The following is a 27,538-nucleotide window of genomic DNA, read 5'->3' as shown; positions in this document are numbered from 1 at the left end:
CGCGAAAGTCTCAAACTGACGGAAGGCTACGACGCAAAAACTTTCCTACCAGAAACGTTTTTCTCGCTCTCTCAGCAAAAAAGTACAACCAGTGTGCAAATCAAATCCACAAGATCAATTGCGGACGCCGCGTTTCAACGCGCTCACAAACGTAGTCCATCCAGGGTTTTCAACAACATCCACGCCAAGAGAAAACAAAGAGCCCTTCGCAGAAACCGTTTAAAACCCGTTTCCGACGCACCGACCTCCCAGCGGCGTTCAGCGTGCGAAAGATTTTTGAGATTTTCACAAACGGTTCACCTCGAGATTTGTTTTCTATGCAGTGTGTCGAGAAACCGAAGGAGGACATCACCGTCGTCAGCGCACGCGTGCATTGCACACTCGTGCATTTGCTTTTTTTCTATGTAATTGCCCCCCGAACACAAAAAAAAACAAAAAAAAAGACAAAAAACTCAACGTATAAAGTGGCCCAAGTCACCAGGCTCGATCTAAAATGGACCGTAAAAATCGACGCCTGCATGTAGCAATCTAAACGTTTCGTGAAAGGTGGTAAATCACAGGTCGGTCTTTTTCTTGTAAAATTACAAAGCGTAGTTTTTTTTTCTGTAAAAAATAAGGCCAAGAAACTTGCCATGGTCTACGGCGGGCAGCGACGCAGACGACTCGGGTTCAGTAGCGGGGTGTGTTTGGCGTTCGTATTGATAGATGGCGTCGGGAGCAGCGTCGGAAGGTGCAGCCGACTAGCGAAAGAAAGCAGACGACACGCACACGAAATCCGTTGGCAGCAAAAGAGCCCGTTGCTATGCAGACGCCATTTTGTTTTTTACTTATATTTTGTATTTTATTGGCCGCATTTGTGTTTTCTTAAGCGAAAATCGATTTCAAAAAGATTATGTTAATTTTATCAAACCACGGTGGGTCGCGAGCCGTCGCGATAAGGAGGTAGCGCCATCTATCAAACGAACATCAAACACACCCCGCTGCTGAACCCTTGTCGGACAGCCGTCGCTACCCGCCGTTGGCCCTGGCAAGTTTCTTGACCTTATTTTTTACAGAAAGAAAGCTACGCATTGTAATTTTACAAAAAAAAAAAAAAAAACCGACATGCGAAGTACATCTTTGAAGAAAAGGTTAGATTGCTACGTGCAGGCGTCGATTTTTACGGTTCATTTTAGATCGAGCCTGGTGACTTGGACCACCCTATATAAACTGCCTGCTGCCCACTATCCGACACAGTCAAAACTAGGTAGACAAAAATCACCTCTCTTGATATATTTTCCGAACCTCACACAGACGAAGCCACGGGAAAGCCCGAGGCCGCAATGTGCGTTCAAAGAGCAAGTGCTTCAGTGTGTCCCTGCAATTCGCACAGAGTCTCGCAGCTGGCTGCATTCTTCATCGACCTGAGAACGGAGTGATCCACCGCTGAGGGTCGTGTAATTTTTTTTGGTATTTTAATTTGTACGCCTATTTTTTAATAAGGGCGATCCTCAAGAAGAGAAGGGGTCGATGCGCCATTTTGTAACCCGGGGATTGTCCCGGTGCACTTGACTTTCCCCTAAATTGAGGCAGAAGAGGTCTCCCGGTGGGCGCACCATCGAAAGTAACCGAGGCCACCCCAAAAAAAAGGCACATCCGAACCACAGTTTGTTGTTTGTGAAGTCCCGACGGCGTCCAAGCTTGGTCGGGTCAGTTCGAGAGAATTGGTCATCGAAAAAGTGCATCCTCGTCCAAGAGGGAAAACGACTCCTAACGATGCGATGATTCGGTAATGATCCTTCCGCAGGTTCACCTGCGAAAACCTTGTTACGTCTTTTACTTCCTCTAAATGATCAAGTTTCGTCATATTTCCAACACACCGGCGCAACCAAAAGGCCTGTTCGTGTATCGGTCCGAAGACTTCACTAAATCATTCAATCGGTAGTAGCGACAAGCTGTGTGTACAAAGGGCAGGGACGTAATCATGCCTATGACTCGCGCATACTGGAAATGATGACGCTCGCTTCACGCACCTCACCGTCTACCATAAGCTTAACTTTGTCGACGCAAACATTGGTGCGCACACCCAATACGGTGCATTGCACCTGGGCCTACGTCAAAAACTCTCTTCCATCTGGACGGCGCGAGAGCCACCATTTCACTGGTCACATTGCAAAGTTCATGTTTTGGAGGAGAGACAAGGCGCGCGGAAAACACTGATAGATTCCAGTCGTTCGTCGCCGCGGCCGCCAAAATCTAGAGCCCCGACGCAGACAGGGCCAGGATTCTGACGGCCCCGGTGACTTCGAGGGATCCGCTGCGCTGAGCCCGTCACCCGCCTGCATGCATAAAGACGACTTATGCGCCAACCGCTCGTCAAGTGCTCGTTACGTCAGTTATAGGTTCTGGTTAGCGGTCTACAACGGTCCTTTTTCAGGGCCCCCCATATTTTGCAAAACGGAGCTGTGTTTTTAATGCGGCACCCCGTGTCTCTGTAAAAAGTTCACAGGAAAGACCCAGCAAAGGTATGTGGTCCCCAGCTGGGGACCACATACCTTTGCACATACCTTCGCCACCAATCATGGTCTGAATGCTTAAAGACAGCATTTACCACAATCTCCCGACAAAGGCTCGCCCAATCAGTTATTGTCTTACTTGTGATATCAGCCTCCGCTGAATGACGGCGCACGGTAGGTTCAGGCATCCGGAGGATGATTTTCACGAGTTGGAGAAGCGTCAGGTGGGCGATCCTTCGAAAAAAGGAACCGCTCGGTACAGAGAACTCGCCCCGGCACTGAAACTTTGACCGGCTTCCTCCTGGGCACGTCACAAGTCATCCACACGCACCGCACCCACACCCCCCCCCCCCCCCCCCCCCCCCCCCCCCCCCCCCCCCCCCCCGGGTAGCCATCCGCAGATCTAGCGCGGACTTGCAGCTTGTCATCGCCGCTTCGCACTCTGGACACGCACGAAAACCCAGGAGCCAGGAGCAGGCCAATGCGCTAAAGCAAATTAATTGCTTTCAAGAGGGTCTTTCATGGCGCCATGAAGACGGCACAAGTTTAACGCCATGGCACTGCGTTGCTCGCCTCTGGAAGAATAAAGCGCCGATGGGGAACTGCGCGCTTCTTTGCATTTATTATTTTTATTTCATCCGCCATTTTATACCTCGTGACACAATTCTAAACAAACTCATTGGTTGAACGGTCGGACCACACCATCGCGTGACAAAACAAACGCCAAACCAGAGTCCTGCCAAACGTATGTCCACAGACGGCATCGTCACAGAGAAGAGAGCAGTCGAACCCTAACAACAAAATAAAGTAACATAGTGAAAGTAAATATGATTCATATTTACTTTCAGTTTCAGTCAGGAAAAAGGAGTTTCGCGGGAACTAGAGCCAATAAATGAGCTGCGCTTAGAGTATCGGCACTCTCTTCCCCGACAGTGTTGCGAACGCCGCCATTTTGTTGCTTGTGCAGAGCAGGCGCAACTGCCGATCGTCATGATTCAAAAGTGCGACATCCTCAGCATTAGATTCGGTGTTAGGACGTTCTTGTAATGTTGCTTTGCTTTGTCAAAAATTGTTTAAAGTGGAGGACGGAAAAGCGTTTCTTGTGATTCCAGATAAAGCTTTAAATAACTGGCAACCATGATTTTAAGCCACAATAAGGCCAAGTGTCGCTACTCTGAAGCGTAGCTTATTTAATGACACTATTCATGCTCTTGTTCAAGAGGCTTGTAATACCTGGAGGGGCTATGACGTAAGCCCCGTGGATTCCACAAGCCACTTTTCACACCTGCCTCTTCTTCATTGTTCCCGCTTGTGCCAGTAAATTAGCTGTGGTTCCGAGTAACGACACTTGGCTTAAAATTGTGGCTTAAAGTCATGGTTGCCAGTTATATGGAGCTTTATCTAAGATCACAGGAAACGCTTTTCCGTCCCTCACAAATGTTTAAACAACCCGCGACAGAGCATTTCAATATTGCAACAGCTTCCTAGCACCGCATCTAATGCTGAGGAAGTCGTACTTTTGGATCATGATGATCGGCAGTTGCGTTTGCTCTGAGCAAGACCCAAAATGGCGGCGCCCAAACCAATTTTTGGGGAACTGAGTGCCGATACTTTAAAGCTCATGTAGTGACTCTAGGCATAAAGTGAACTCGGGTTATTATTTTCCTCTTCGTCTTTATTGTTTATTGATTTCAATCATATCGAATAATGAACGCATTATATCACGCTACGCTTGTGTAATTGTTTGTCTTAGATTTATTAGCCTGACCCAGTACTTAAACCATTCATTTATCGATAGTAAATCTTCCAATATATTTTTAAATGTGAAGGTAAAAAGACACGGAGATTGATGATGATACAGACGCCAACGCCGCCCTCGGAAATTTTTTGAACACTAGAAATCAGCAGTTTATTTGCCATCCGCCAGGTAGCGCAACGAAACACCCAAACAGTTTTTAATTGTTTTTAAAATTAGCTAAGCTCTACACCTATTAAGAAACCAAAGCAATATCATTGTGAAAATTTAATACATCGCAATGTATATCTATTCCAGACAATAAATGTTATTAAATGCCAATAAATATGTTTGATGTCCAAAACAGATATGCGTCAAAAACAGGTAAGTTTGAAGGGCTGGAGCGTTATGACTTTGAAAATGAAAAAAAGCCATCGTCCACCTCTTGGGCAACCATTGTAGCTCTAAATGTTATAAAAGATTTTATCATAGTTTAAATATTTCTTCAGCGGCATTTGAACTACCATGACTCGAGGCACAAAAAAGTGTTCTGTTTGATATAAAATATCTAAACAAAAACATTTTACACAACATAAAATTTTTTTTGCATATTACCAATTAAAAGCACTACATCTGTAGTTAATTTCATTGCCCTAGCGTTTGTCGTTAAAAACATATTTGTGCAGAAAAATGTCAATTTTAGGGCAATATTTGGAGGGATGAAAAAAACAAAGTAGTGCAAATACCAAAAAAGTGTATCGTTAGATTCTGCTCCGACATCATCTTAACAAAACTGCTACATTGGAACCGTGCTATCTTTAATGGATCGTTCATAAAACATGAACTAGCGGAGCAAGTGAGGGTCCGGGCCATCATATTCGCAACGCTACAAATGCGCATGAACAGTAAAAACCAACACATACATAATATCAAATGAAAGAGGATTTCATTTCCTTTCGAATGACATCAATCCCACGAAACAGTATTTAAAAGGAGATGAGTGATGGCCTGCCAAAAAGTACCTAAACTGCCACATTCAGTATCTTGTAAGGTTTTAAACATTCATTTCCCATAGTTTTAAGATGGAACTACCTACTATAGGTCTTTTCAGTATTGCCTTTAACTTACCTTGTGTTTGACACACTATGGCCTTAGTTGCCGCTGTGCCATTAAACACCTAATTTTCTCTTCTCCAAACACACCCAGGTGACTGGTGAGCGACCGAAAAAATCCGCCTGGTCCGGGTGTCGAACCCGAGACCTCTTCTTTACAGGTGGAGCGCGCTACCAACTGAGCTAACCAGGGGCTAGGCGTCAGTAGAGCAAACGGGTTTTATCAGCTGCCACCACCAACAAGGGTGAAGTTTGCAATTTAAAGGGCAACTCCGCTCAATTTTTGCTACTGAGAAAACAATGTAATTCTATTCAGTATAATCTAGAAAGGCTACAAGTCAAATATTGGAATTGAATTCCGTATAAAAAAGTTGTACAAGCGCGAAAATAACAATGTCGGCTAACTATAGCGGGAACGTGCGGCGCAGCCAACACTGCACTTCCGCCGATCTGCTTCCGCCGCTTCCACCGTCAGCACCGTCAGTGTGTTTTCTTCGTTTCGAGGTACAGATCACACAGGCGGCGCCACGCTCGCCGCCTCCGGCGGTCACTCTGCCCTCTGCCTGTACCAACTATTGTGACTCCACCTACTCTACCTCGGCGGCGGTGTCCACGTGATCTGCGAGCGAACGCGGAGGCTCCGGTTGCGTCTTTGCTGTTGTGCTGGTTGTGCCGTGTTCATCTTTCGTTGTTTCGCGTTTTATTTAGGCAAGAGGCGCGTAGATTTGTTCCTGGTGTGCCTTTGCAATGGCTGGCAGAAAGCGCAAAGGCAGAGGCTCACGTTGTTGTGTCGCTGGCTGCCCAAACTACCAGCTAAACAACCCAGGAGTCCTCTCTTCCACAGGTTTCCTGGCGACATTGAACGGCGGAAACTTTGGACGGACGCCCTGTGCCTATGAACCCCGAGAAGCCCTTGTCGCCAACTGCCAGGATATTGATATCTTCCGATCACTTCTTGCCCGAATGTTACGAGCGAAATATGCGCGTGTTAGCTGACTGCGGCTTCTCGACGAAGTACGCGAAGCTGAAGCCGGACGCCGTGCCGTCGATCTTCGCACGCAGCACGGCTTCCCCGACAGCAGACGGCTCAGCGGTGGCTCCATCATGTTCAGATCTCAACAGCCAGGAAATTGAGTGGCTAACGCGATTTTACGTCGGCAACATATGCAATCAAATATTACTCCAGCACATCGCTTTGGCATAGGCAAGAGTTGAGCGATTGCTCATGCAACCAGAACACGTTTTCACTACGCGATCGCGGGCTTTCGAGATGTATCTTTCTCGCGGGGCAATGTCAACACGATGCACGATGCGTACGTTCACGTCTCCTGACAGACTGGCAGTCGCTCATTCGCAACAACGCAGTCGTTTCTATCGGAGGGTTGCATGGGTTCATATACACGGGGGCTTTTGGAACTACGTAATCGGAATTTAGACCAACGAACGGTCGCACCACACAAGTTATTAGAACAACGAACAGAAGCCACACATGCTGACTACATTGCAACAGTCCTTCCTCAGACCCTTTCAGGTTAGAAATACAGCTCTCCCAGCGTACAAGCACGTGCAGCGTGCACGAGAACGTAGCGTTGACAAGCTTGTGATTGCACTGGCTTCCCCGCATAAAATAAGATATGACGGCGGCTACAGGCCCCGCTTGCATCTACAACAATTGCGTACAAAATATACCTTGGCAAGAAGTTACCTCGTTGTGTGTTTCGGTTCACAACGGAAAAGAAGCGGGAGCCGTCCTGTGCAGCCGATGCGATGCAGACGACGTGTGTGCAGCGCCTGCCCGTGCGGAAGGCCACCTGACCCTTTGTATCCTACGTGGTGTGTGCATGCTCTCGACGTCGACCGTAGACGCTGACGATAGTGTTGCCCATCCTTGCCGAAGTTTCGGTTTCGTTTTGCGATTTTGCTTCGTTCAAGATTACTCGGAAATTAATTTACTTTTCGGGGAAAAGAGTATGCAGGGTCGTTTATCAGTGTGCAAGGTAACATCCTCCACAAACTCCAAATTTTCAAAATTGAGCGGAGTTGCCCTTTAAGGTTATAATTATGATGCAATGAAATGCAAAGGTGCAAGCGAGATGGACAAGAATGACGAAAATAATCCCCGGGGAAGGGGAACAAGAGGGACAAAGGACAAAGTAGAGCGCTCCACCTGTAATGGAGAGCTCCCGGGTTCGACACCCAGACCAGGCGGATTTTTTCGGTCTCTCACCCGTCACCTAGCTGTGTTTCGAGATTTTTGTTTGTCCTTTGTCCCTTTTGTTCCCCTTCTCCAGGGATTATTTTCGTCATTATCATATCTACAATTGATCAACGGTTTAAAAAAAAAAAAAGAAGAAACTAGTGATTAGCTGGTAAAGTTTGGATGATACATCTTTTTGCTATCGGTGTATATGTTTTTTTCCTAAATTAAACCAGGTGTAACGCTTGGTTGTGTATGTTGCCCTTCTATGTGTCTTTTTTGTTTTTTGCGCTTTATTCCCCACAACGCTGGACCATTTGTAGTTTAGATATTAGTGTTAATACCCATATACCTAAATCTATTTGCAGAAAATACAAACAAAAAAGCAATCGTTTCTTTGTGTACGGCGTAGTGCAGAGCATTAATAATAATAATAATGATAATAATAATAATTATAATAATAATATTAATCTTTATTTGCAAGAGTAATGTAACCCCGGGTGACTTGCAAGGCGAAGACAGAAAGGCGAGAGCCCGTACACAAGTGTGCCTGTCAGCCAACCACCCGAGGCATGAAATAACAAAACAAACAACGACAACAACAGAGAATGAATAAAACCAAGTGAAACCGAACACTGATCACGGCGTAGATTCATTTTAGGTGCTTTGATCGTGAGAATGCACGGCGCAAGGCAGCGGACTCGTCACGGTTGTTGGGGAGTGGAGATCGAATCGACAGGGGGGGGCCGCAAGAAAGCCTCTGAGGGCGGCGGGGAGTACGGAGTGCGAGTGGCGCACTGTTCGGGCACGCAGGAGTTCTGGCTGCCCGGATCGCTTCCCGATCCTGATGCATGAGTGGAGGTGGGTATCACTCATGGACCCGTCGAGCAACCTACAAAGGAATTATTTTAGGAAACACACCGCCCCAGGTAACACGAAAACATTAGAATAATGTTATTTTTATGTTCGTCCCGAACGTTCGAGGAATGTTCTTAATGTCCGCCTGTATAAAGCTATTTGAACGTTTGGCAGAACATTCTTATAACGTTTTGATAAACGTTATTTGAACACTTGGAAAACAATTTTGCAACGTAAATACAATGTCCGGAAAACATTAGCATAACATTACTGTAAACATTGTAGTAACATTTGTACAACATAAATAATTTTTTACGCAGCGTTATTACAACAGAAATATAATGTTTACAAAACATTAAACTAATGTTCTGGTAAACGTTATAGTAACATTCGTAAAACATGTTATTACCACATTATAGTCGGTGACAGGTCAAGAACCAAGTAGAAGCTCCTCCCACCTCTTTCCACTTGAGCAGAGCAAACGCTGGAGAGGAGGTCGCCTCCTCTCCAGCGTTCGCTCTACTAAAGAGGAAAGAGGTGGGAGGAGCTTCCACTTGGTTCTTGACCTGTCACTGACTACAGCAAAATGTATGCAAAATGTTCGGAGGAGTGTTCTGAACCATGAAGATAAATATATACTTTAAAAGTCTGGTTCAGACAGTTGTGTTTGACTGCATTGCCAGGGCTGTTGCCGAGAGACGGTGAATTGCCATGGCAACACCTGTCACGTACGGTAACTCAGTCGTCTTACCAAGGTGCAAGCCCTGCAACACAGTCCAATTAGTGTTTGAAGCAGCCTTAGTTCAGATGTGCCCTACACACAGTATATATATGCCTTTATGGTTCAGAAGTGTTCCTCCAAAGTTTGCAGACATTTCACCAGTGCAGTAACATTCTCTTCTGTTTCACAAGCTTTAACACTCCTTGATACAATATATGGTGGGCCAAAACAATTCTACACAGCAATGACACCCTAGCTATTATTGAGTATTGTTTACTCAGAAGATGGGGGCTTTGCAATGAGCATAAAAATGTGAGGCACAAGCATTATTAGACCTTTTCAAAACAGTAGATTAACACATTTCAATATTCCACACCAGTGAAAAGACTAAATGAAACAGACATGTATGGTTTGTCTTCGTGACTCTTAACAGTCCCTCCAAACATTTTTTTCATAAAAGCAATTGCATTTTTTTTTCGCGAACATTAACCAAGCTAGGTGCGCTTTTTGCTAATACAATCGTAAAAAAAAAAAAAAAAAAAAGAAAACCAACAAAGCCACAGTAGCGTGCAACCTCGAACTATGTGTGCGCGTCCTGCCGGTGGCGTGAGGAACTATCCCCTCTAATACTGGCAGATTGCGAGATTAGCGACTATCAACACCCAGTTATATGACCTGCACTGCTGCCGTACTGACAGTCATTTGCCTAAAGTGGCGCACTGTACACTGACATTGAAATGTTTTGTCAGCTGAACAGACAATGCGCTTTTCAAGAACTTTATTTGCATCGATGCATGCTTTTGGTTCAATATGGTTGTCGTGATGTGAATCAAAGCTTATTGTGCTTCACTGGAACTGTAGCGAAAACAAAAAGGAAAGACATTCTGTTGCGTTCAGCAATTCCAAGTACACACGATCAGCTTATGCGATACAGATAACCAGCCTTATCGACATGCAGTGTAGAGAGTGTCACTCTAGGCGTATGGTCGTTAGTATGGTAGCAGGGCGGCAGAGCAGGTCATCTAAACGGATGCTGACAGCAGCTAATTTCACAGCTAGCTGCAGCAGCCATTGATACTAGTTCTTTCGCTGCCATCATGAAGTGCGCGAGTATCTCGAGGCCGCACGCTCCTGTGGCTTCGTTGAATCTTTCCACGTCTGTACATATATGTCAGAAAAGGATTCTACTCCAAATGGCCTTTTAATTTATTATTATTGTAATATCTTTGCACTCTTCACCCAAAGCTTCAAGTGAGATCTAAGCAGAGAATGATAAACAAGCAAACAAAAGTTGATCTATGTTTATCATTCTCCCAAACTTGTCAAATCTGTTTGGCCATATACTGGTTGTCCCAGTAATTGAACAGAGTGTGTTTGTGAGAGGCATAATAATTTAAAATATTGAACACTAAACCATCACAAAGCTTCTTTGTGACAACAGATGTAAGCATAAATATAGAAAGACACTTGTTCGGAACATAAACAGCTGTGTGCGCCTCACACGTTCCCGGAGAGGAATCATCAGAAATTCATTTAGTCAGCTCAGCCATAATGCCACTCGACACACCACTAACTGAAGGAAAAAGTGTTCCTTTGGTAGAAAGTGAGGGATACAACCATCACCAGATTTAGCACAGCACAAACAAGCTACCATACAGGTGATTAATTTTAGAAGAACTTGTAGTTGGGCTAGTTGGTGAACGTAGGAAATCATAGTGTAAGGCGCAAAAAAGAAATGAACACAAGAGAGAAAACAGACATACAGGTGCCACTCACAACTGTACTCGAAAAATGCAGAAAGAAAGGAATACATACATTGTCATCTTCGTCACGTCCATGCATGCGCTTAGCCATGTGTTAGACGAGGCGTATATCACATGGCTAAGCGCATGCGTGGACGTGATGAAGATGACGATAGATGTATTCCTGTTTTTCTGAACTTTTCAAATATATATAGTTGTGAGTGGCACCTGTATGTCTGTTTTCTCTCTTATATCCGTTGTTTTTTTTTTCGCCGAACACCATGATCCCCAGGTGATCAATTGCAGTCTACCCCTGCTGTGAAAAGAAAACAGTTTGGTACATGTTTATGAGTACATTTATTGACTCTCCAAATTTGGAACATTGAAGTGTACATGAGCAGCGACAATATTGCTAGACTATGCAGTTAAAATTATTTTCCCTCTAAAAAAAAAAAAAATTAAAGTGAACAATTATGAAAAAAATTCACACTTTCGAAGAAGCTTGAAGGCCTGTAAATTGGGTTCATGAAGCTCACATAATTAAAGAAAGGAGCGAGAAAACTCCAACAGTGTTTCTCTACCGCAAAAATAAACTAGACATCACAACGACCTCAAACTCTGGTAGAATGTAGCCCTGGCGATTGGAGTAGGGTGCAAAAGTTTAAAAACACGACATTACATGGATCAAAAGATAATAAAAAAAATAATAATAAAAAAATTTCTCTATGAGCTGACGTTCATCTTAAGCCCAATTAGCGGTACATAAAAAATAGCACCGAGAATTCTAGCACTAATTTCGGTGGAAAAAGCTTGCCATCATGAAAGAAAGTATAATTATCTTTCCTGCTCACAAACTTTCTCATTAAAATGAATGCCACAAGAACTAAAATGTCATCTTACGGTTTTACAGTGGACTCGCTTCATACCAAAATTGTTTCTCTTTATTATAATTTAATAAATGTTCTCAAACGTTCACATCCTACTCCAACCGCGAGGGCGTTTCAGAGGAGTTTGAGCTCTCCGCATTCTCATACCGAGCAGCTATAAATGTTCAAGTTGCAAAAGTAAAAATAGAGCTATAAAAAGCTTAAAAACCTGTCTGGAACACATGATTAGGAAAAGGTTTTAAAAGAAATGTCCACAACTGATGACTAGATGAAAGCAAGACAAAAAAAAAAACATTATTGCCATATTGAGCAGGTGGCAAATACTCATGAATAAATTGTTTTTAAAGGATAAAATAAAAGTAAACACAGGATGTCGTCTTTCTAGAGCTGAGATTCGCACCAGCACTTCCTGCTTTGGACACGATGCTTAGGACTTGTTTGCCTGCAAACAAAACAACACAATACTAAATGCAAGACACCTAAACTTGTTAACAAGGTGCTATAAAGGAAGCATAGCATGCTTTCCTGAACTTACTTCGCTTAGTTCAATATTCAGCCCTTTGTCAAAGATTTGCAGGGATGACGGAGAGATAATGTGGGCAGTTGTCGACTAATAGCAAACATTTTTGTTGAAAAAGTAGTGCGAGTTGCACCTGTTTTCAAACAAGCTTCCCGAAAAGTTCCCCTGCCCTCTTTGCCATTGTGCATACCTGTAAGGACTGACATTTTCAGCTTTTGCAACAGGCAAAACAAACAGTCGTGCCTCCATGTGGGACCAGACCTCTCACTAGCATTTGCCCAAATTTCACGAAGAATTTCCAAAATCGCAAAGAAACTGCTGGGCACACCGTCGCACTGATGACCTAGCCCATGTCGCTTGCCAAGCTCAAAAGACCTTACGACCGGATTTCAGTACCACCCAACTCTGAATCTGTGTCCACGCAAAGATCACTGAAACCGTTCGGTAGCACTGCTTAAAACCTCTTTCGCTCCGTTGTCGCTGTCCTCTGCTCTGTCGACCGTCAAATCCCTATCCGCCGCCACAAAAACTGAGTTCGGAAAAATGTGTGCAAGATGGTCGCGGACGCTCTCGGCAATAATTCTTTTTTGCCGGTTGCAAAGACGATGTAACGGTTTTCTATGTCATTTCATTTTTCCCCCTCTTGTTACTTTTGAAACAAAGAGAACGACAGGATACCAGTTTACGTCAGATTGTTTTCAAGAAAATAAGCACGTGCACAGTGGTTATCAAAAAGGTGGTTACTTACGGTTCTCGAGTCCCGCCGTCCAGAAGCTGTTCGGTTGTCCGCTTTATCAGTCAGCAGTCACCGTTGTGGACGCGGCTGGACGTAGCCTAATTGGAAATCAAAGTAACTCAAAGTTCAAACTAGTTCAGGCCATTCAAACTGTCCCAGAAGTTCGCTCGAAGAAATCGAACTAGGGAGGCTCAAGTGAGGGTGGGTGCAACTGCTAGATCGGCGATCACGGGACATGGACGCCATTTAATTGCTAAATTTTGCTGGGAGTCTATGGGGCAAAGGGTCGTTTTCTTTCCTAACTCAGGTCATAAAAGCCCATTAAGGTGCTTGAATAATTTACACAATGTATAAATGATTACTTTTCCATAGCCACCAGTTTTGTTGCGATAGGTTAAGTATTTTTTTAACGCGAAAAATGGTAAATTCCGCCATCTTGGACGTTGGTGCTTGTCTGGCAACTTTGCTTTCTCTGCTCGACGTTTGCAATTCTTGGAGCGAGAAGGAAGCGAGAGAGGCTGTGCCAAGGCGCTCGTTGCTTGCAATGGGAGGCGAGAGGAGGAAAGGCGCATGGAGCAACAGAGTTGCAACAGAGCGGGCGCCTGCTCTCCTGCAGGCAACACTGGCGCATATCCTTTCTCGAATCCTCTCCCTCAGGCGCCGCCATTAAATTGCAAACGCTCTCCAGGTTTTGAGTTGCGCCCACCCTCACTACAGCCTCCCTAAATCGAACCGGCGAAACCAGCGGCAGCCAGCGGTGGCAGGGGACACAGTTGCAGTGGCGGGAACGCGGATGGATGAATATTGGCTGTTCCGGCTCTTCCCTTTATAACGGGCGGTAGCTTGCGCCACCTAGCTTCGAATTAATTAATTTGCTAGAGACCGCAGCTCTGACCCGCGATACCGAGGCCGGGAACCACGGAACTGCCGGACAACCAACTGGTGAGAGAGGAACGCAAAAACTTTTGATTAGTCTGCCAAGAGAACGCGCAAGCATGGGAACTGAGGAACAGCCGTGGTCGGCGTTGATCACGGTGTGCAGCGAGTGCGCAGGATGCTCCCTCACTGAACAGGTGGGACGGAAAGAGGAACATGGCGAGGCTGAGAGCTACAAATGCAGACCGTGCATGCGAATTGCGATGCTGGAGCAGAAGCTGGAGCAAAGAGCGGAAGAGGCCATGGAGAGGCACACGCGAGAACTGAACCAGAAGTTTGGGAACGCGTTAGAGGCTATGCACCACGAGTTGGTGACAAGAATGGCAACCAGGGAGCACACGACGTTGTCGGAAATACAGGACTTGGAAAAACGGCTCTCGCAATTGACGAAGCTCCTGGAGGACCTCAAACAAAAAGAGCAGAGAGGACAACAAATGGGAGTCGACAACCCAAGAGCTTCACGAGAACAGGACAGATCATTTGCTTTGGAGGGAAAGGAAACACCCACCGAAAAAAACAAGGAAATGCCTGAAACACCCACACCAGGGAACAGACGGCGGGTGATGGTGGTGGGTGACTCCAATGTAAACCGCTTTAAGCGTAACTATCTACGAAAAGTCTCGAGGGATGAGAGGGTGCAGGTAATTCCTCTCCCAGGAAAGGGGGTGAAGGAGGTGAGAGAAGTGATTGAAGCTGCAAAGCCAGGAGACTCCACCATGGTCATAGTCCACGCTGGGCTTAATGACTGCCTTAACTTGAAGTCCCTCGACGAGACCATCAAGACAATCGAACAAATGGCAATCGAGCTCCCCAGAGCGGCAATTCACATATGCACGCAACCTGAGATCACGGCCATGGGCAAGGCCACACTGGAAAACCTCAGGGAGTACAATGACCGCCTGGAAACACTGTGCACCAAGGGACCAGAAAACCTGGAGCTGGTGGACTTGCATTGGACGAAGGACAAAATAAAATATCCGTTCAACATCGAACACTACACTGAAGCAGCCAGCGAGGCGGTGAGTGGACAACTGGCCAAGCGCACACGGGCTTTTTTAGCCAGAGGCAGGCGAGGCCCGACAGAGTCAATGACCAGCAAGTCGCAGGCGGGAAGGGCCGGGAGCACTCCCAACAACGCACCACAGGGAAGAGAGCGGGTCCAATGGGGAAACAAGGGACAGGGGAAGATACCAAACAGGAGGCCAGGATGGCAAGCCATAGGGATGGGTCGGAGATCAGACCATGCTGCCCCCTGGGACAGCCAGGGCTGGAGTTGCCCATGCCATGGGGGGCAGAGGTGGGAACAAGACCAGGGAACACCACTGTGGACCAAATGGGAGAACCCTCAATACAGGAAGTTGGCACACCCAAGAGCCACGTACTGAAGAGGAGGCGAGCCAGGACAAGACGAAGTAAAAAGAGAAAACATTCGGAGGCAGTCAAAATCGGGGTACTCAACATGCAAGGGGGAAGTCGTCTAAAATGGGAGGAAATTCAACACAATGCAGAAAAGGAAGAAATACAAATATATGCAGTAACCGAGACCCACCTGCGAGAACAAGAGAGGCCCCAGCTAAACGATGAATGGGAATGGAGAGGCAGCAACAGGGAAAGCAGGGAAAAAAAAGGAGGAGGAGTAGGCTTCATGATACTACACAAAAAGATTGAATGCAACGAGACACATCAGAAACAGAATTGCAGGGAACATGCATGGATATCTGTAAAATTAAAAGGAAATAGAAAACTTAACATATGCACAGTCTACATGACTACGGCAAAAGAAGACCAGGCGTGGAATACCTCTATTTACGAGTGCATCTCAAAGGATATCTGCACAACTTTTGAAAATGAGCCGATCATGATTGTTGGAGACTTCAACTGTCATATACTGGAGCTGGATGGTCGAGAAAGCGGAGCAGCAGGACTGAGAAAACTAGTCAAGAAACATGATCTCACGATAGTCAACCTGGAGCCAGAGTGTGAGGGAACAGCAACATGGAGCCGCAGAAATCAGCAGACAGCAATTGACTATGTGCTCATAAGTAATAATGCAAGCAGAATGAACATAAAAATTGACTCCATGCACATCGATGAGAGCAAGGTGAACAGCTGCGGCAGTGACCACAACAGAATCCTGATAAAACTTAAGACCAAAATTCACAGACAAAAAAAGGAAACAAAGATACACAGTCAGGAAAGCCACTGGAAGCTAGGAGCAGAAGAGAAGATAGAAGAATTTGCATCAGAACTAGAAGAAAAAATTCAAGCAGAGCACACATATGAAGAACTTATCAGTTTAATCTGCAAAACTGCAAACAAACATATAGGGAAAACCAGGAAAGGAAGGCGACAAAACCGAAAACCATGGTTTGACAAGGAAGTAAAGGATGCAATCAGGAGGAGGCAAGAGATCAACAAAGAGCACAGGTGGGCACGTCGTAAAGGCTATCCTCCGGCACGGGTTGAATACCTGTGGGAATGCTTTGAAGAACAAAAAGCACAGGTCAAGGCATTAGTAGCTGCAAAAATAGAGCAGTTCAGCAGGAAGACAGAAGAAGACATACTAAAAGAAGGGAAAAAGGCTAGCGAAAAATTTTGGAAACTAATTACTTCGATGCAGACCCAATCGAGTACAAAAACGGACCAGGCACCAATACTACAAAAAAATGGCAAAGACCTAGAGGACAAGAAAGAGATAGAAGACTGGCTAACCGAATATTTTACACAACAACAACAAGTCCTAAAGCGAATTCCAGAAGAGGCAAACAATGGGTCAAAAACCACTGAGAGTAAAAAAGGACAAGAACACTCCATAATGGACCCCATAACGAGCATGGAAATGAAGAGGCAAATAAAAAGGCTGAGAAACCGAAAGGCAACAGGAGCAGATGATATCCCCAACGAGTTCATCAAGGCACTAAAAAAAGAGGCACAGGACAGCCTCAGGACATGCTTTAATACAATACTCGAGTCGAAGGAAATCCCGGAAAACTGGAAACAAGCAAAAGTAAAGCTAATATACAAAGGAAAACAGACAAACCCAAAAGACCTGGGAGCCTACAGACCAATATCAATCATAAGTAATGTCAGCAAGTTGTTCACCAGCATAATTAACCATAGACTGCAGAATATCTGTGAAAAAAATGCCATGTTAGTACAAGCCCAGAATGGATTCCGGCAAAACAGAAGAACAAGTGACAACCTATTCATTTTAACCCAGGCAATAGAATTAAAAAACACACAGAACTCCAAGCTGTACCTGGCATTTTTGGATATGGAAAAAGCTTACGACGCGGTACCACATCAGGCTCTTTGGACAAAACTTAGAAAAAATGGGATCGATGAGAGCAGCGTGAATCTCCTGAAGGGCCTATACAGGGAATGTGAGGCCTGCTACACACTAGGAGAATATAATTCAAGACCAGTGCCAATCACTATTGGACTAAGGCAGGGGTGCCCCCTATCACCAACACTGTTCAACGTGTATATCAACGACCTCCTCAGGCGACTGGAGGAGGAGGGAGCCGGGCTGCGCCTCAGCACGATCACCAAGGGTGGACACGAGGAATACACACGCATCCCGTGCCTGGCCTTTGCGGACGACGTGGTACTCATGGCAGAAACGGCAGCAGATATGCAACACCTGATGAACATCTGTACGGAAGAGGCATCAAGGGACAACTTTAAATTCAACGCCGAAAAAAGACAGTGGCTGAGCTTTAACACAGAAGGCGACCAGGACTTTTATTTGCAAAACAACATAGTCAAAAAAACAACCAGCTACAAGTACCTTGGTGTAACCATAACTAGTGATAAGGACTATCTGGCTCAACACGAAAGGAACATGGTAACAAAATCGAACCAGTTGAAGGGTGCAGTGTGGCATCTTGCCAGACATTCATACAACAAGTATTCGGTGGGCAGAATTCTCTGGAAAACAATAGCCGTCCCGGCTGTTACCTACGCCAATGACGCACTCACATACAGCGTGGCCGGGATCAAAGGCCTGGATCGACACCAGTACGAGCTGGGGAGGTGGCTGCTGGGAGGAAGCAGCTGCACAGCTAACGCAGCAGTGACAGGTGAGATGGGTTGGTCCACTCACCAAAACAGAGATGCCCGATCCAAGCTTCAGTACATGGGAAGACTGAAATTCCTTCCGGAAGAGAACTATGCGCGAAGAATGTATTACCACATTAGATACAAGGGAACGAGAACAAATTGGATAAAGAAGCTAAAAGCCATAGACTCCGAGTACAGTGGGGATACCAACAGGCAACAGGCGACCACGGAGAGAGAATGGGCCAAAACAATTCGCAAAGAGGTGACACAGGCCGGAATTCAGCGGTGGCAGAGGGCGACCCAGAGGAAACAGAGCCTCGAGCTCTACCGAACGCACAAGAGTGAGCCGGCTCCGTACCAAAGATACAGGGGAGACAGAGCCAGCGCCCTGCTTTTTCAGGCGCGGACGGGCTGCCTCCTGACCCAGAGCCGAAAGTGCGAGCTATACGGCGACGACCCAACCTGTCGACTTTGCGGAGAGGATGAAGAGACAATCGAGCACGTTGTCAGCCGATGCAGACGTCTCGAACACACCAGGAAAAACACTCCAGGCGGTGGCGGAGACGGTTTGGAACGTGCGCTGGGACTCGCGGACGCAGACGACGACGACGCGCAGAGGGAAACGGAAGACACGGGGCACCGCCTGGTGATGTGGGAGAGACTTTGTCGAAACACGAAAACGGAAACCCAACGGCCGTGGACTTCGAAGTGAATCTGGTGAATCTCCACTAAGTGAACACTTTATTTTATTTTACTATTGAACCAGAGGTATTCTTCCAGAGTACCCGCCCTGATCCAAAAGGGTCTTGGTTCACCTGACTGACTGACTGACTGACTGAATTCAGAAAAATTTCCTTTTTCTTCTTTCCGTTTTCTCCCGTACTTAATCCTCTTCCTTCACCTCCTTGCGACCATCACAGGGCAGGTAAAGTACTTTTCAGAAAAACCTTTAAAAAATCGGGCAAAAAAAAAAAAAAAAGAACCGGCGAACATATAGTTTTTACATTATTTTATTGTTTTACAAATAAAGTTATTTGAATGTTTTATTTTCAACATTATTTTATTGTTCTACAAATAAAGTTGCATTAGCGTATTATTATTAACACTGAAATAATGTTAGTAATGAATCTTCCAAAATCATTATTTTAAAGTTCTGTTTTTAACATTATTTGACAATTACATATGTTATGTTACATTAATGTTTCAATATTAACACAGAAATAACGTTAGTAATAAATGTTCCAAAATCATTATTTGAACGTTCTATTTTTAACGTTATTTCACAGTTACATAAGTGATGTTGCATTAACGTTTCAATATTGACACAGAAATAACGTTAGTAATAAATGTTCCAAAATCATTATTTGAACGTTCTATTTTTAATGTTATTTCACAGTTACATATGTGATGTTACATTAACGTTTCAATATTAACACAGAAATAACGTTAGTAATAAATGTTCCAAAATCATTATTTCAATGTTCTATTTTTAACGTTATTTCGCAGTTACATATGTGATGTTATATTAACGTTAATAACACAGCATATAACATTATATGTTTCACTGGAACGTCATACTAATGTTTCAAATACAACTAAAACATAATATGTTTAACTTGAACGTTACATTAATGTTCAGGTATAACACATAACGTTATTTAAACATACGCAACAATAAAATAACGTTACTACAATGTTTGGTGCTACCTGGCACTTATTGATATTGGAGTGATCTTGGTTTTCTGGTTACCATACCTCGCCGGGAAATTAAAAAGATTTGTATCTCGTTTTAACCTCTCAAAATCAAATAAACGAGAAAAGAAAATCCCCAAATACAAAAGAGGAATAAAGTTCAAGAAAACGCGAGTTTTAAACTCGCCTCACGTTTTAAACCCGCCTCACGTTTAAACTACGGTGTGGTGCAAGGAGGTTAGAAGTACTAGGAGGGGGCACGTTGCAATATTGGTGAAGCCTAGTCATAAAAAGTTTAAACGAATTTGTGCCCAGCGTGACCGCAGATCTCTCTGGCGATTGGTGCGCGTGACATGTCACGTGTGAGATGGATGGTTGATTGTAGAAGGACTCCTCGCAGGCTTGCGCGCGCTCCGTCCGGTAGGTTTTATCAGATCGAAGTCTAGACTGTGGTGTATTCTAGTACCCCATAGCAAGACGAAGGCGAGCTACGGTCACGTGATGTGGTCACGTTGGCAAGGTAAGTGAGGAGAGTAAGGAGGAAAATGAGAAAGAGGCGAGGCGTCAAGGGAGCATGGCTTGCGGAGGCTACGCGGCCGACGTCATGCCCTCTCCTACCCTTCTATTCTCCATGGTGTGGTGGCTCATATTTAAACAGTTTGCCGCCAGTGTTGCCGCACTCACACTGATATAATTGCCTCTTTTTGGCACACTTCACAAAACTGCAATAAATAACTAAAAAGCGTATGATATCCTTTAATATATAATAAATAGAGTAAATTTTAATTTCTTTGACTTAATCAACCAAAGTATTTCAATGTTCAGGGGCAGTTTTTTTTTTTTTTTCCCAATTTAAAACGAAACGACTTTGATACAGTTTATAATATTTAGTTTAGTTTTTTTTATGTAAAGAATAAAATGCAGGGAAAATTTAACTTCTAAGTTCTTTAAAATCGTTTAAAATTGAAGGGAATGGTTGGTGCATTTTTCTGAATACGTTTTTCGTTTCTTGCCTGTGGCGCCCCATCGTAGATAATCGAGGCATTATTCAAAATGGCCGTAAGTTTTGTTTAGACCAGTTTTCGGCAGTTGTAATTTCTTTTGTGCGAATATTGTCCCGTTCGCGTATCCCGGAGAGGTATTTGTCATGGTAAGTGGTGCACGTTGACGGCTACGCGGCGATAATGGTGGGGGACGCGTGTCGTTTGCCCGGCGATGCGAGTTTTTGCGAAGCACGGGACGTCGAGACTGAATTTGAAGTAAACAAATTGATCTCGGCTGTTTTACGAGATGTTGCATAGCGAACAGCTGTTCTCGGAAGCGCGATCGTTCCGCGCCTCGTGTTCCCTCCTGTTTGGCTCGGGAGAGAAGTGGTTTGCCATCGGTTACATAAGGTAGCGCGAGCAACTTTTGAACTACGTAGCGAAAACCGTAATTTCTCCCTCTCAATTTCGGTGGCCTTGAACCGCGTTACAATTGCTGGGGACTGCAGGCTGCTGCTCCTGGATTGCATTCAATTAGGAAACTTCACTTTTATTTCTAGCTGTCGAAAAAATGTGAGGTCTACCGTTTTGTCGGTGCAGCATACCACGTTTTGGGTTTCAACTTAAAAAAGAGTGAAAAAAAAAAAAAGAAAGCGTGCTTGAAACGTTTAATTATTTGATTTTCTCCGATCACTTAATGCCTGCAAACGCGCGGGTGATCCGCTGTCACCTGCAGTGAATCCGACAGATACGGATAAACAATAATCAGAGTTCGCGGATAGCGGACGAGGCAGTTTGCCGCGGACGCAGGTTGGATGAGTGCTCAAAGATCTGCGCTCATGAAACACTTGAGATGCGTGAGGCGGGTGTTGCTCGTGACCACTAATAATAATAATAATAATCTTTATTTGCAGGGGAATCGTTACCCCAGGTGGCTAGCCTACCACTGGGACAGGGAATAACAACATAACAATAACGTAACATGAGAATAGTTTGAACACAAGATTATGCATCGGTTACATTCAGTGAGTTACTAAATATGGTATGAGCGCGAAAATGCTTGGTGTAAGGTCGCCGATTCTGCCCGGTCAATAGGGAGTGGAGAGCGGACCGCCAGAAGGGCTGCAAGAAAGTCTCCGCGGGTGCCGTAATGGCTAGCTTCCCGACCCCCTCAACCTGCCGAGTCTTGGCTCGCTGCTCTACAGACAAATGCAAGTTTGGGTCAGCGATTTTGTTGGAATTGTTCGGAAGTCTGCTAAAGAATGCAGTCTGTGCCTTCCGGCACGGGAGGTAGCCGTTGTTGGAGGATCGCACCTTACCGTTGTTGCCTGCCCCCTCGGGTGGATGATGGTCCCCCAGAGCGTTTGCCGGGCATCGTTCGAACATTGCTTTGGCTCACACGATGCTTTTGGCCGCACGTGGTGTTTCCAAGCGTGGCGCCTCGCCGCATATTCTGCCTCGAGGCTCGTGACGCTAGTGTTTACGTGCAACGGTATGAAAGATAAACGGACGGGCGTGTGGTATTGAAGAGGCCTAGTTTCCTTAAGTGGGCATGTAGCAGTAGTACGGTGCCTCGAACTTGTCCTTGACAGGTACGTTCACTTCCGAGCGGTCTTTTGGCAACAAATTGTGTTGCAAAAGCCCGTGTGTCACGCTGTTGGATGCCGCAATCCTGGCGGCTGGTCTTTGAAAGGCGGGTGGATGTGAGGGTCGCCGTCGCCACGGCATCCCCCCTTGCGTCTTCTTTAGTGTTCGTTGGCCAGCCAGAAGTGACAGTGGAAATCGAGGAACCACAAAAGAGTGTGCGCTAAACACGCCAGTCAGAAACGCACTCCACGCACCGTGCCAATAGCGCCTTCGAAATGTCAAAGGCGGAAACAAATGCCGGTTGGCAATCGGACGCAGATTCCTCCGTTGTATGTAACATCTTGAATTGATTGCCCGCTCATAATGAGGAGATCAATGGAGAAAAATGTTGCGTGCAAGCAGTCTTTGGGAATTCGATGTCTAAATTTGTTCGGAAATAAGCGATGGACGGATGCTCGTTCACGCAAGCTCAAAATACAGGTGAGCTGTTGTCGGAGACGTGACGTAGTCACATTTTCTGGTGCGATGACCGCTCGAGAGCTGGCTAGAAACCCTTTGCCACGGGAGAATGCAGCGGAGATCTTGGTCGTGACAAACTCGTGTTGGGTGTAATAATTGTGAGGGAGCCTGCTAGGAACCTGTACATTGCTGGAAGGTCACTGTTGCGGTGAACTCTCATTCCGAGGCGCTTTTCCTTGGAAGTGTGCTGCAGCGAGCATGCGCGAATGAGCTCCGCTACGTTGCGTGCAGAGCCGTATATGGGTAGAGTTTGGTCAGTCTATGGTCTTGCCGCCATAACGCTCTCCTTCCGAGTGAGCCAATCAGCACGTGTCGCAGAGCGAGAGGCATGAGCGCATGCGCGTGAACTCCCAACTGCTCCCAGCTGAGTGGGAAGGGCCGCCATTTTCGTTCATTCTCCCGGTGGAATGCGTGGGATCGGCATCTAAATCTCGATTATTTCCTTTTATATCGCTGGCAAGAAAATGACATACTGTTATTCCTCGGTGGGTTAAAAAGCTAATAAATGAAGATTTTTCGGCGTAGGGCCACAAACTTTTATTCTGGCGAAAAAGAAGTCTGCCCGTAGCAGACGACACATAGCCTCAGCAGTGCTCTTCTCCGACAGCGTTGCGAAAAAAAGGCGGTCGTCTCTTCTCTGCTCCCTTCTTTCTCTCTCGCTCCTTCGGCGCTCTCCTCCCTTTCATTTACTTTTCTCCTCTCTGGCGCCTTCGTCGCTACACCCACATACCAAACTCTCCCAATATACGGCTCTGGTCGGGTGTAGAGTTCCTGTATAGGCTCCCTACGGGAGCCAGAATTGCGCATTTATTTTCCCCGCGCCACCACGCCGCTATTCGCCGAGATCCATCACGTGAGGAGCAAAGCATCCGGTGGCGTGCAAGAAAGCCACCTTTACGGTCGCTCCACCGACGTTTCTCTTGCCCCGGCGTATGTTTCCCTGCTTTCCGTCTCCTTTTCCTCCTCTCCTGTTTTCCATGCGTGGCGGCGCGCGCGGCGCCGCTATTCGCTAAATTTAGTCACGTGAGGAGCAAAGAATCCAGCTCGTGCGGGAAAGCCGGCGCTACGGCCACGCTCCAAGGCTGAATGCGCAACTCTGCTACCGTAGGTAGCAGAGTTGCGCATACAGGAACTTTAGTCGGGTGCAGCTACTTGCGCCACCTAGGTGTGAAAGGTGGGGACAGTGAAAGACAGGCTCGCCACGCGCCTCTGTCGCTCTCGGCTGGGTGCCCTGCTATTTTTTTTTTCTTACCATTCATCCCTGCCCACACATTACTGCCGTATTTGGCAGTGGTGGTGAAGAGGGACGGCAACTAAGACAATGATCGGGTATCGTCGGTTGCTGGCACTCTTAACCGTGCGAAAGATGTCACCTTTTTTTTAAACCAAGTTGGTAAATGACGTATGGCTAGTATCTTAAAATGTCCAGCATGGTTTTCTTTAATTTACTATCTCCTCATTTGAAATGGACTGCAATGGCATAAAATGGTGAATAAGAAATCTTGGGAACTTGCTCATTGCAGTTCTTTGCTTGGCATATTTTGTTTTGTGTTTATTTCTTTGTTGCAAAAAGTAGGGCTTTGCCTAATCTCGTGTGCATGGCAGATTAGAGGGAAAGCCCCTTTTACCTCTAATCTACCAGTTTGCAATTCCTGCACATTCTTTTTTGGCAGGGAGTATGGCAAGCGGAGTGAGTCCTATATCGACGAAAATAATCCCTGGAGAAGGGGAACAGGAGGGACAAAGGACAAACATAAATCTCCGAAACCGAGCCAGAACAATCTTTTTTAGCGGGGCATTTATTTGGTATTTTACGGTATACATATGACTTGTAGGTGCCATTCAAATCCAGTTACACTTTTTGCGGATGCGGGTTAGCTGCTTAGTTGCCATTAATACAGGGACTGTGGGCTCGTGAAGCTGCTAAGCGCAGCTTTTTTTTCCACAGCCCCTCCATCTGTATTTTTTACAAGGTGGAAAATAGACACATTTGATTTGAAAATCAATATCTGCACAGGCCCCTCCTGACTATCACAAGTGTGCCATTACGCAAGGTTTATAAATTGTGATACCAAATTTCACCATTTTCAATTTTACAAAAACTTGCCTTGGATGGTTTGTGTTAAAGCATACATATCTAGAAATGAATGATGCTAAAGTTGAGGCTTGGGCGAGTTGGTACATACTTCGGAATTAAAAACAGCGCGGAAAGACGAAGACCAGACGAAGAAGTGACACGGACGCAGCGCTACGTCCGTGTCACTTCTTTGTTTGGTCTTTGTCTTTCCGCGCTGTTTTTAATTCCCAAGTAATACATATCTAGAAGTTATGATATCTAGCAACTTGCCAAATATAAACTAAAAAAAGAAAAAATGCAGATTTTGTGTTATTATTTTTAATAGACCTATGCCGAATTACCCAAGCATAAAAAAAAAAAAATATGCAGGGAATGTTGGTACATGCACTGAGCGTGCTGTCGTCTTCAGCTCTAACTGTTCGAAAGCCAAAATCTAAAACAAATAGCATTTTGCACGCGCATTCCACGGACGCTTCATTTTGTGTATTTACTTAAAAGTGTTTTTCATGGGGAAGGCGAGCACCTACAGCATGTGTATTTATGTTCCCAACATTCTCTTTGGTGCTTGCATAATGCAGCGAATTGTCTATTGGGGAAGGTTCACTGCAGTGCGACGTCGCTTGCAATCGCTAAAGGCTCTTTGTTTTCTTTGACGAGGAAATTTGTTAAGCACTTGTTTCTTTTCAGTGTACAAGACACAGTTGCTGCTATGTCAGAACAGTATAGCAGTGATGAAGAGGCCTGGTGAGTGGTGCAACATGTTTTACTCCACGTGCCGCATTCCGGGAATGCAGAGGGCCGATACCATTCTTGTACTCAATCAAATCGGGGCACAGCCGCTGACGGGGTGCGAATTGCGGAGCGTCTCTTTCAGATGCCCCGGCTCCATCGTGCGCTCGAGCCTTTTGTCGTGCTTTGGCCGCTGGGCCCAAGATAGCGACTTAAGAGACGCCGATGTGGTATCGAAGTTAGGAAGGTCATGCTGGAAGTGAGACAACTGATGGACCTCCCTGCTGTTCTCACCCCATTGGCGACTGTAGGTAGGGGCCTTCACGGGCCAATATAGCGGAGCCTGCCCCAGTTCCCCGGCTTGCTATCTACTTCCGACAGCTGGCCCGGCCCGACACCAATTTTCGCGTGCCTGCTGAGGCCCGCGCTATTTTCGCCCAGTACGAAGCTGAGCTTACAATAAGCCGGGCATGGCGAGCTCACTTGCCACTGCTACACATGCCTACTACTGTGTGTGGTAGTCAATGCAATAAGAATTCTATTTTTGTTCTTGCTGCCATTACGAGACGATGCATTCTGTAAGTCCGAGCGGTGCGTTAAAAAAAGGCCACCCTTGTCATCGTTTCTTTCGACCAAAGCCGCGCATCGAAAAGGACAGAAAAATTAAAGTGGCAAGCGAGGGTAAACAAAGTCCACATCCAAAGAGTGAAAAGAAAGAGAAGCGTCTTGTCAGGTTCGGACAAAAGACGAACGAAGTTCTGAATTGCCCACTCCTGCTGTGCACGACCGAACGAAAAACTCATCCGAAAGAAACCCCCTGTCTCTTTCGGCGGTCCGCGAGAAATCGGTCGGGAAAAGCACCCCCGAGAGAACCACTTTGACGGAAGCGAATTCTCTTCACCCATATTGTGGGTGCATGCACTCGTATGCACAGACAGCTTACACATGACAGAGTCTTCATTGTGTAGGCGCTTGTGTATGCGTGCTTGATGGGGAGAAGTGACTGGACTGTATGACGGTGGTGCTGCCGGCGATATAAATGAATGCCGCAATGCTGGTGCTCCAAAAGAGCGGTCTCTGTGCATGCTCCGAACTGTAATAATTGCAGACATGCATGCGTTCGGGATTTGGGTCTTGCACTGTTGTGTCCTCCCCAACCCCCAAAACAACTTTCAAACTGCAAAAAAAAAGTTGTGGTTTTTTTTTTTGTTTGTTTGTTTATTCGTGCTGCTAACCTCTTTCGAGGTTGTAGCTGAAGTGAAAAACACATACCCCTAGGTACAAATATTCCATGGTGCACTCATTGACAAAAAACCTCGCAAAAATCAGAATAGGTGGCTGCATTAACGGCATTGAGTGGCAGGTTGTTACAGTCTATTACTCTCCTAGGAAAGGAGGAATATTTAAATTAATCATTTTTATAATTATATGGTTTGAGTGTCTTCTGATGTGAATATCTGGATGCTCTGGCGGAAAAAAATTCAATGTATTGAGTTTTGTCGATTGCCAGCTCATTGCTAACAATATAAATAAAGAAATTTCAGACGATTTTGTTTCCTTTTCTGTAACATTTGGAGTCCTGCTCTAGAACACAAGTCTGTAGGGGACACATAAGAATCCATATTAAAAACAAATTGCACTGCAAGTCTCTGAACTCTTTCTAAATCAGCTATGTTACAAGTCGTGTGCGGGTCCCAGACACTTCTAGCATACTTTAGAATTGCCTTAAGAAACGTTTTTTACAACTACAACTTACTATCACTTGAACCTTGTTTAAAATTCCTGGCCAAAAATCCGAGTTTATTTATTGCCCTTGTGATAATTTGGCCACTATGCATATTCCAGCTCAAGCCGGACGTTACGGTGACACCGAGGTACTCATAAGAGGACACTCTAGGTAGATGATGACTGCCGACAGCATAGTTAAAGTAAATAGGATTCCTTTTTTGA

The 27,538-nt window shown here is 45.4% G+C and overlaps 1 protein-coding gene and 1 non-coding gene across 2 annotated transcripts in view; one reads left to right on the top strand and one right to left on the bottom strand.

The window, feature by feature from the left end:
- Positions 1 to 1,279: 1,279 nt before the first annotated feature.
- LOC120846450 lies at positions 1,280 to 1,434 on the bottom strand. Its single transcript, XR_005717027.2, has one exon. It is a non-coding gene; the product is annotated as a 5.8S ribosomal RNA (ribosomal RNA).
- A 19,295-nt stretch (positions 1,435 to 20,729) lies between these two features.
- LOC120845313 (serine-rich adhesin for platelets-like) overlaps positions 20,730 to 27,538 on the top strand; it is a 70,246-nt gene continuing 63,437 nt past the window's right edge. Inside the window, exons 1-2 of the mRNA XM_040503426.2 lie at positions 20,730 to 20,843; positions 25,547 to 25,603. Of these exons, the coding sequence (XP_040359360.1) occupies positions 25,569 to 25,603 (35 nt within the window). The 5' untranslated portion in view covers positions 20,730 to 20,843; positions 25,547 to 25,568. The remainder of the gene's footprint in view (positions 20,844 to 25,546; positions 25,604 to 27,538) is intronic.

The sequence above is a fragment of the Ixodes scapularis genome, unplaced genomic scaffold (assembly GCF_016920785.2).
Source record: "Ixodes scapularis isolate PalLabHiFi unplaced genomic scaffold, ASM1692078v2 PGA_scaffold0__279_contigs__length_252992795, whole genome shotgun sequence".
Lineage (NCBI taxonomy): Eukaryota > Metazoa > Arthropoda > Arachnida > Ixodida > Ixodidae > Ixodes > Ixodes scapularis.
This window is presented reverse-complemented; position numbering and strand designations above follow the sequence as displayed.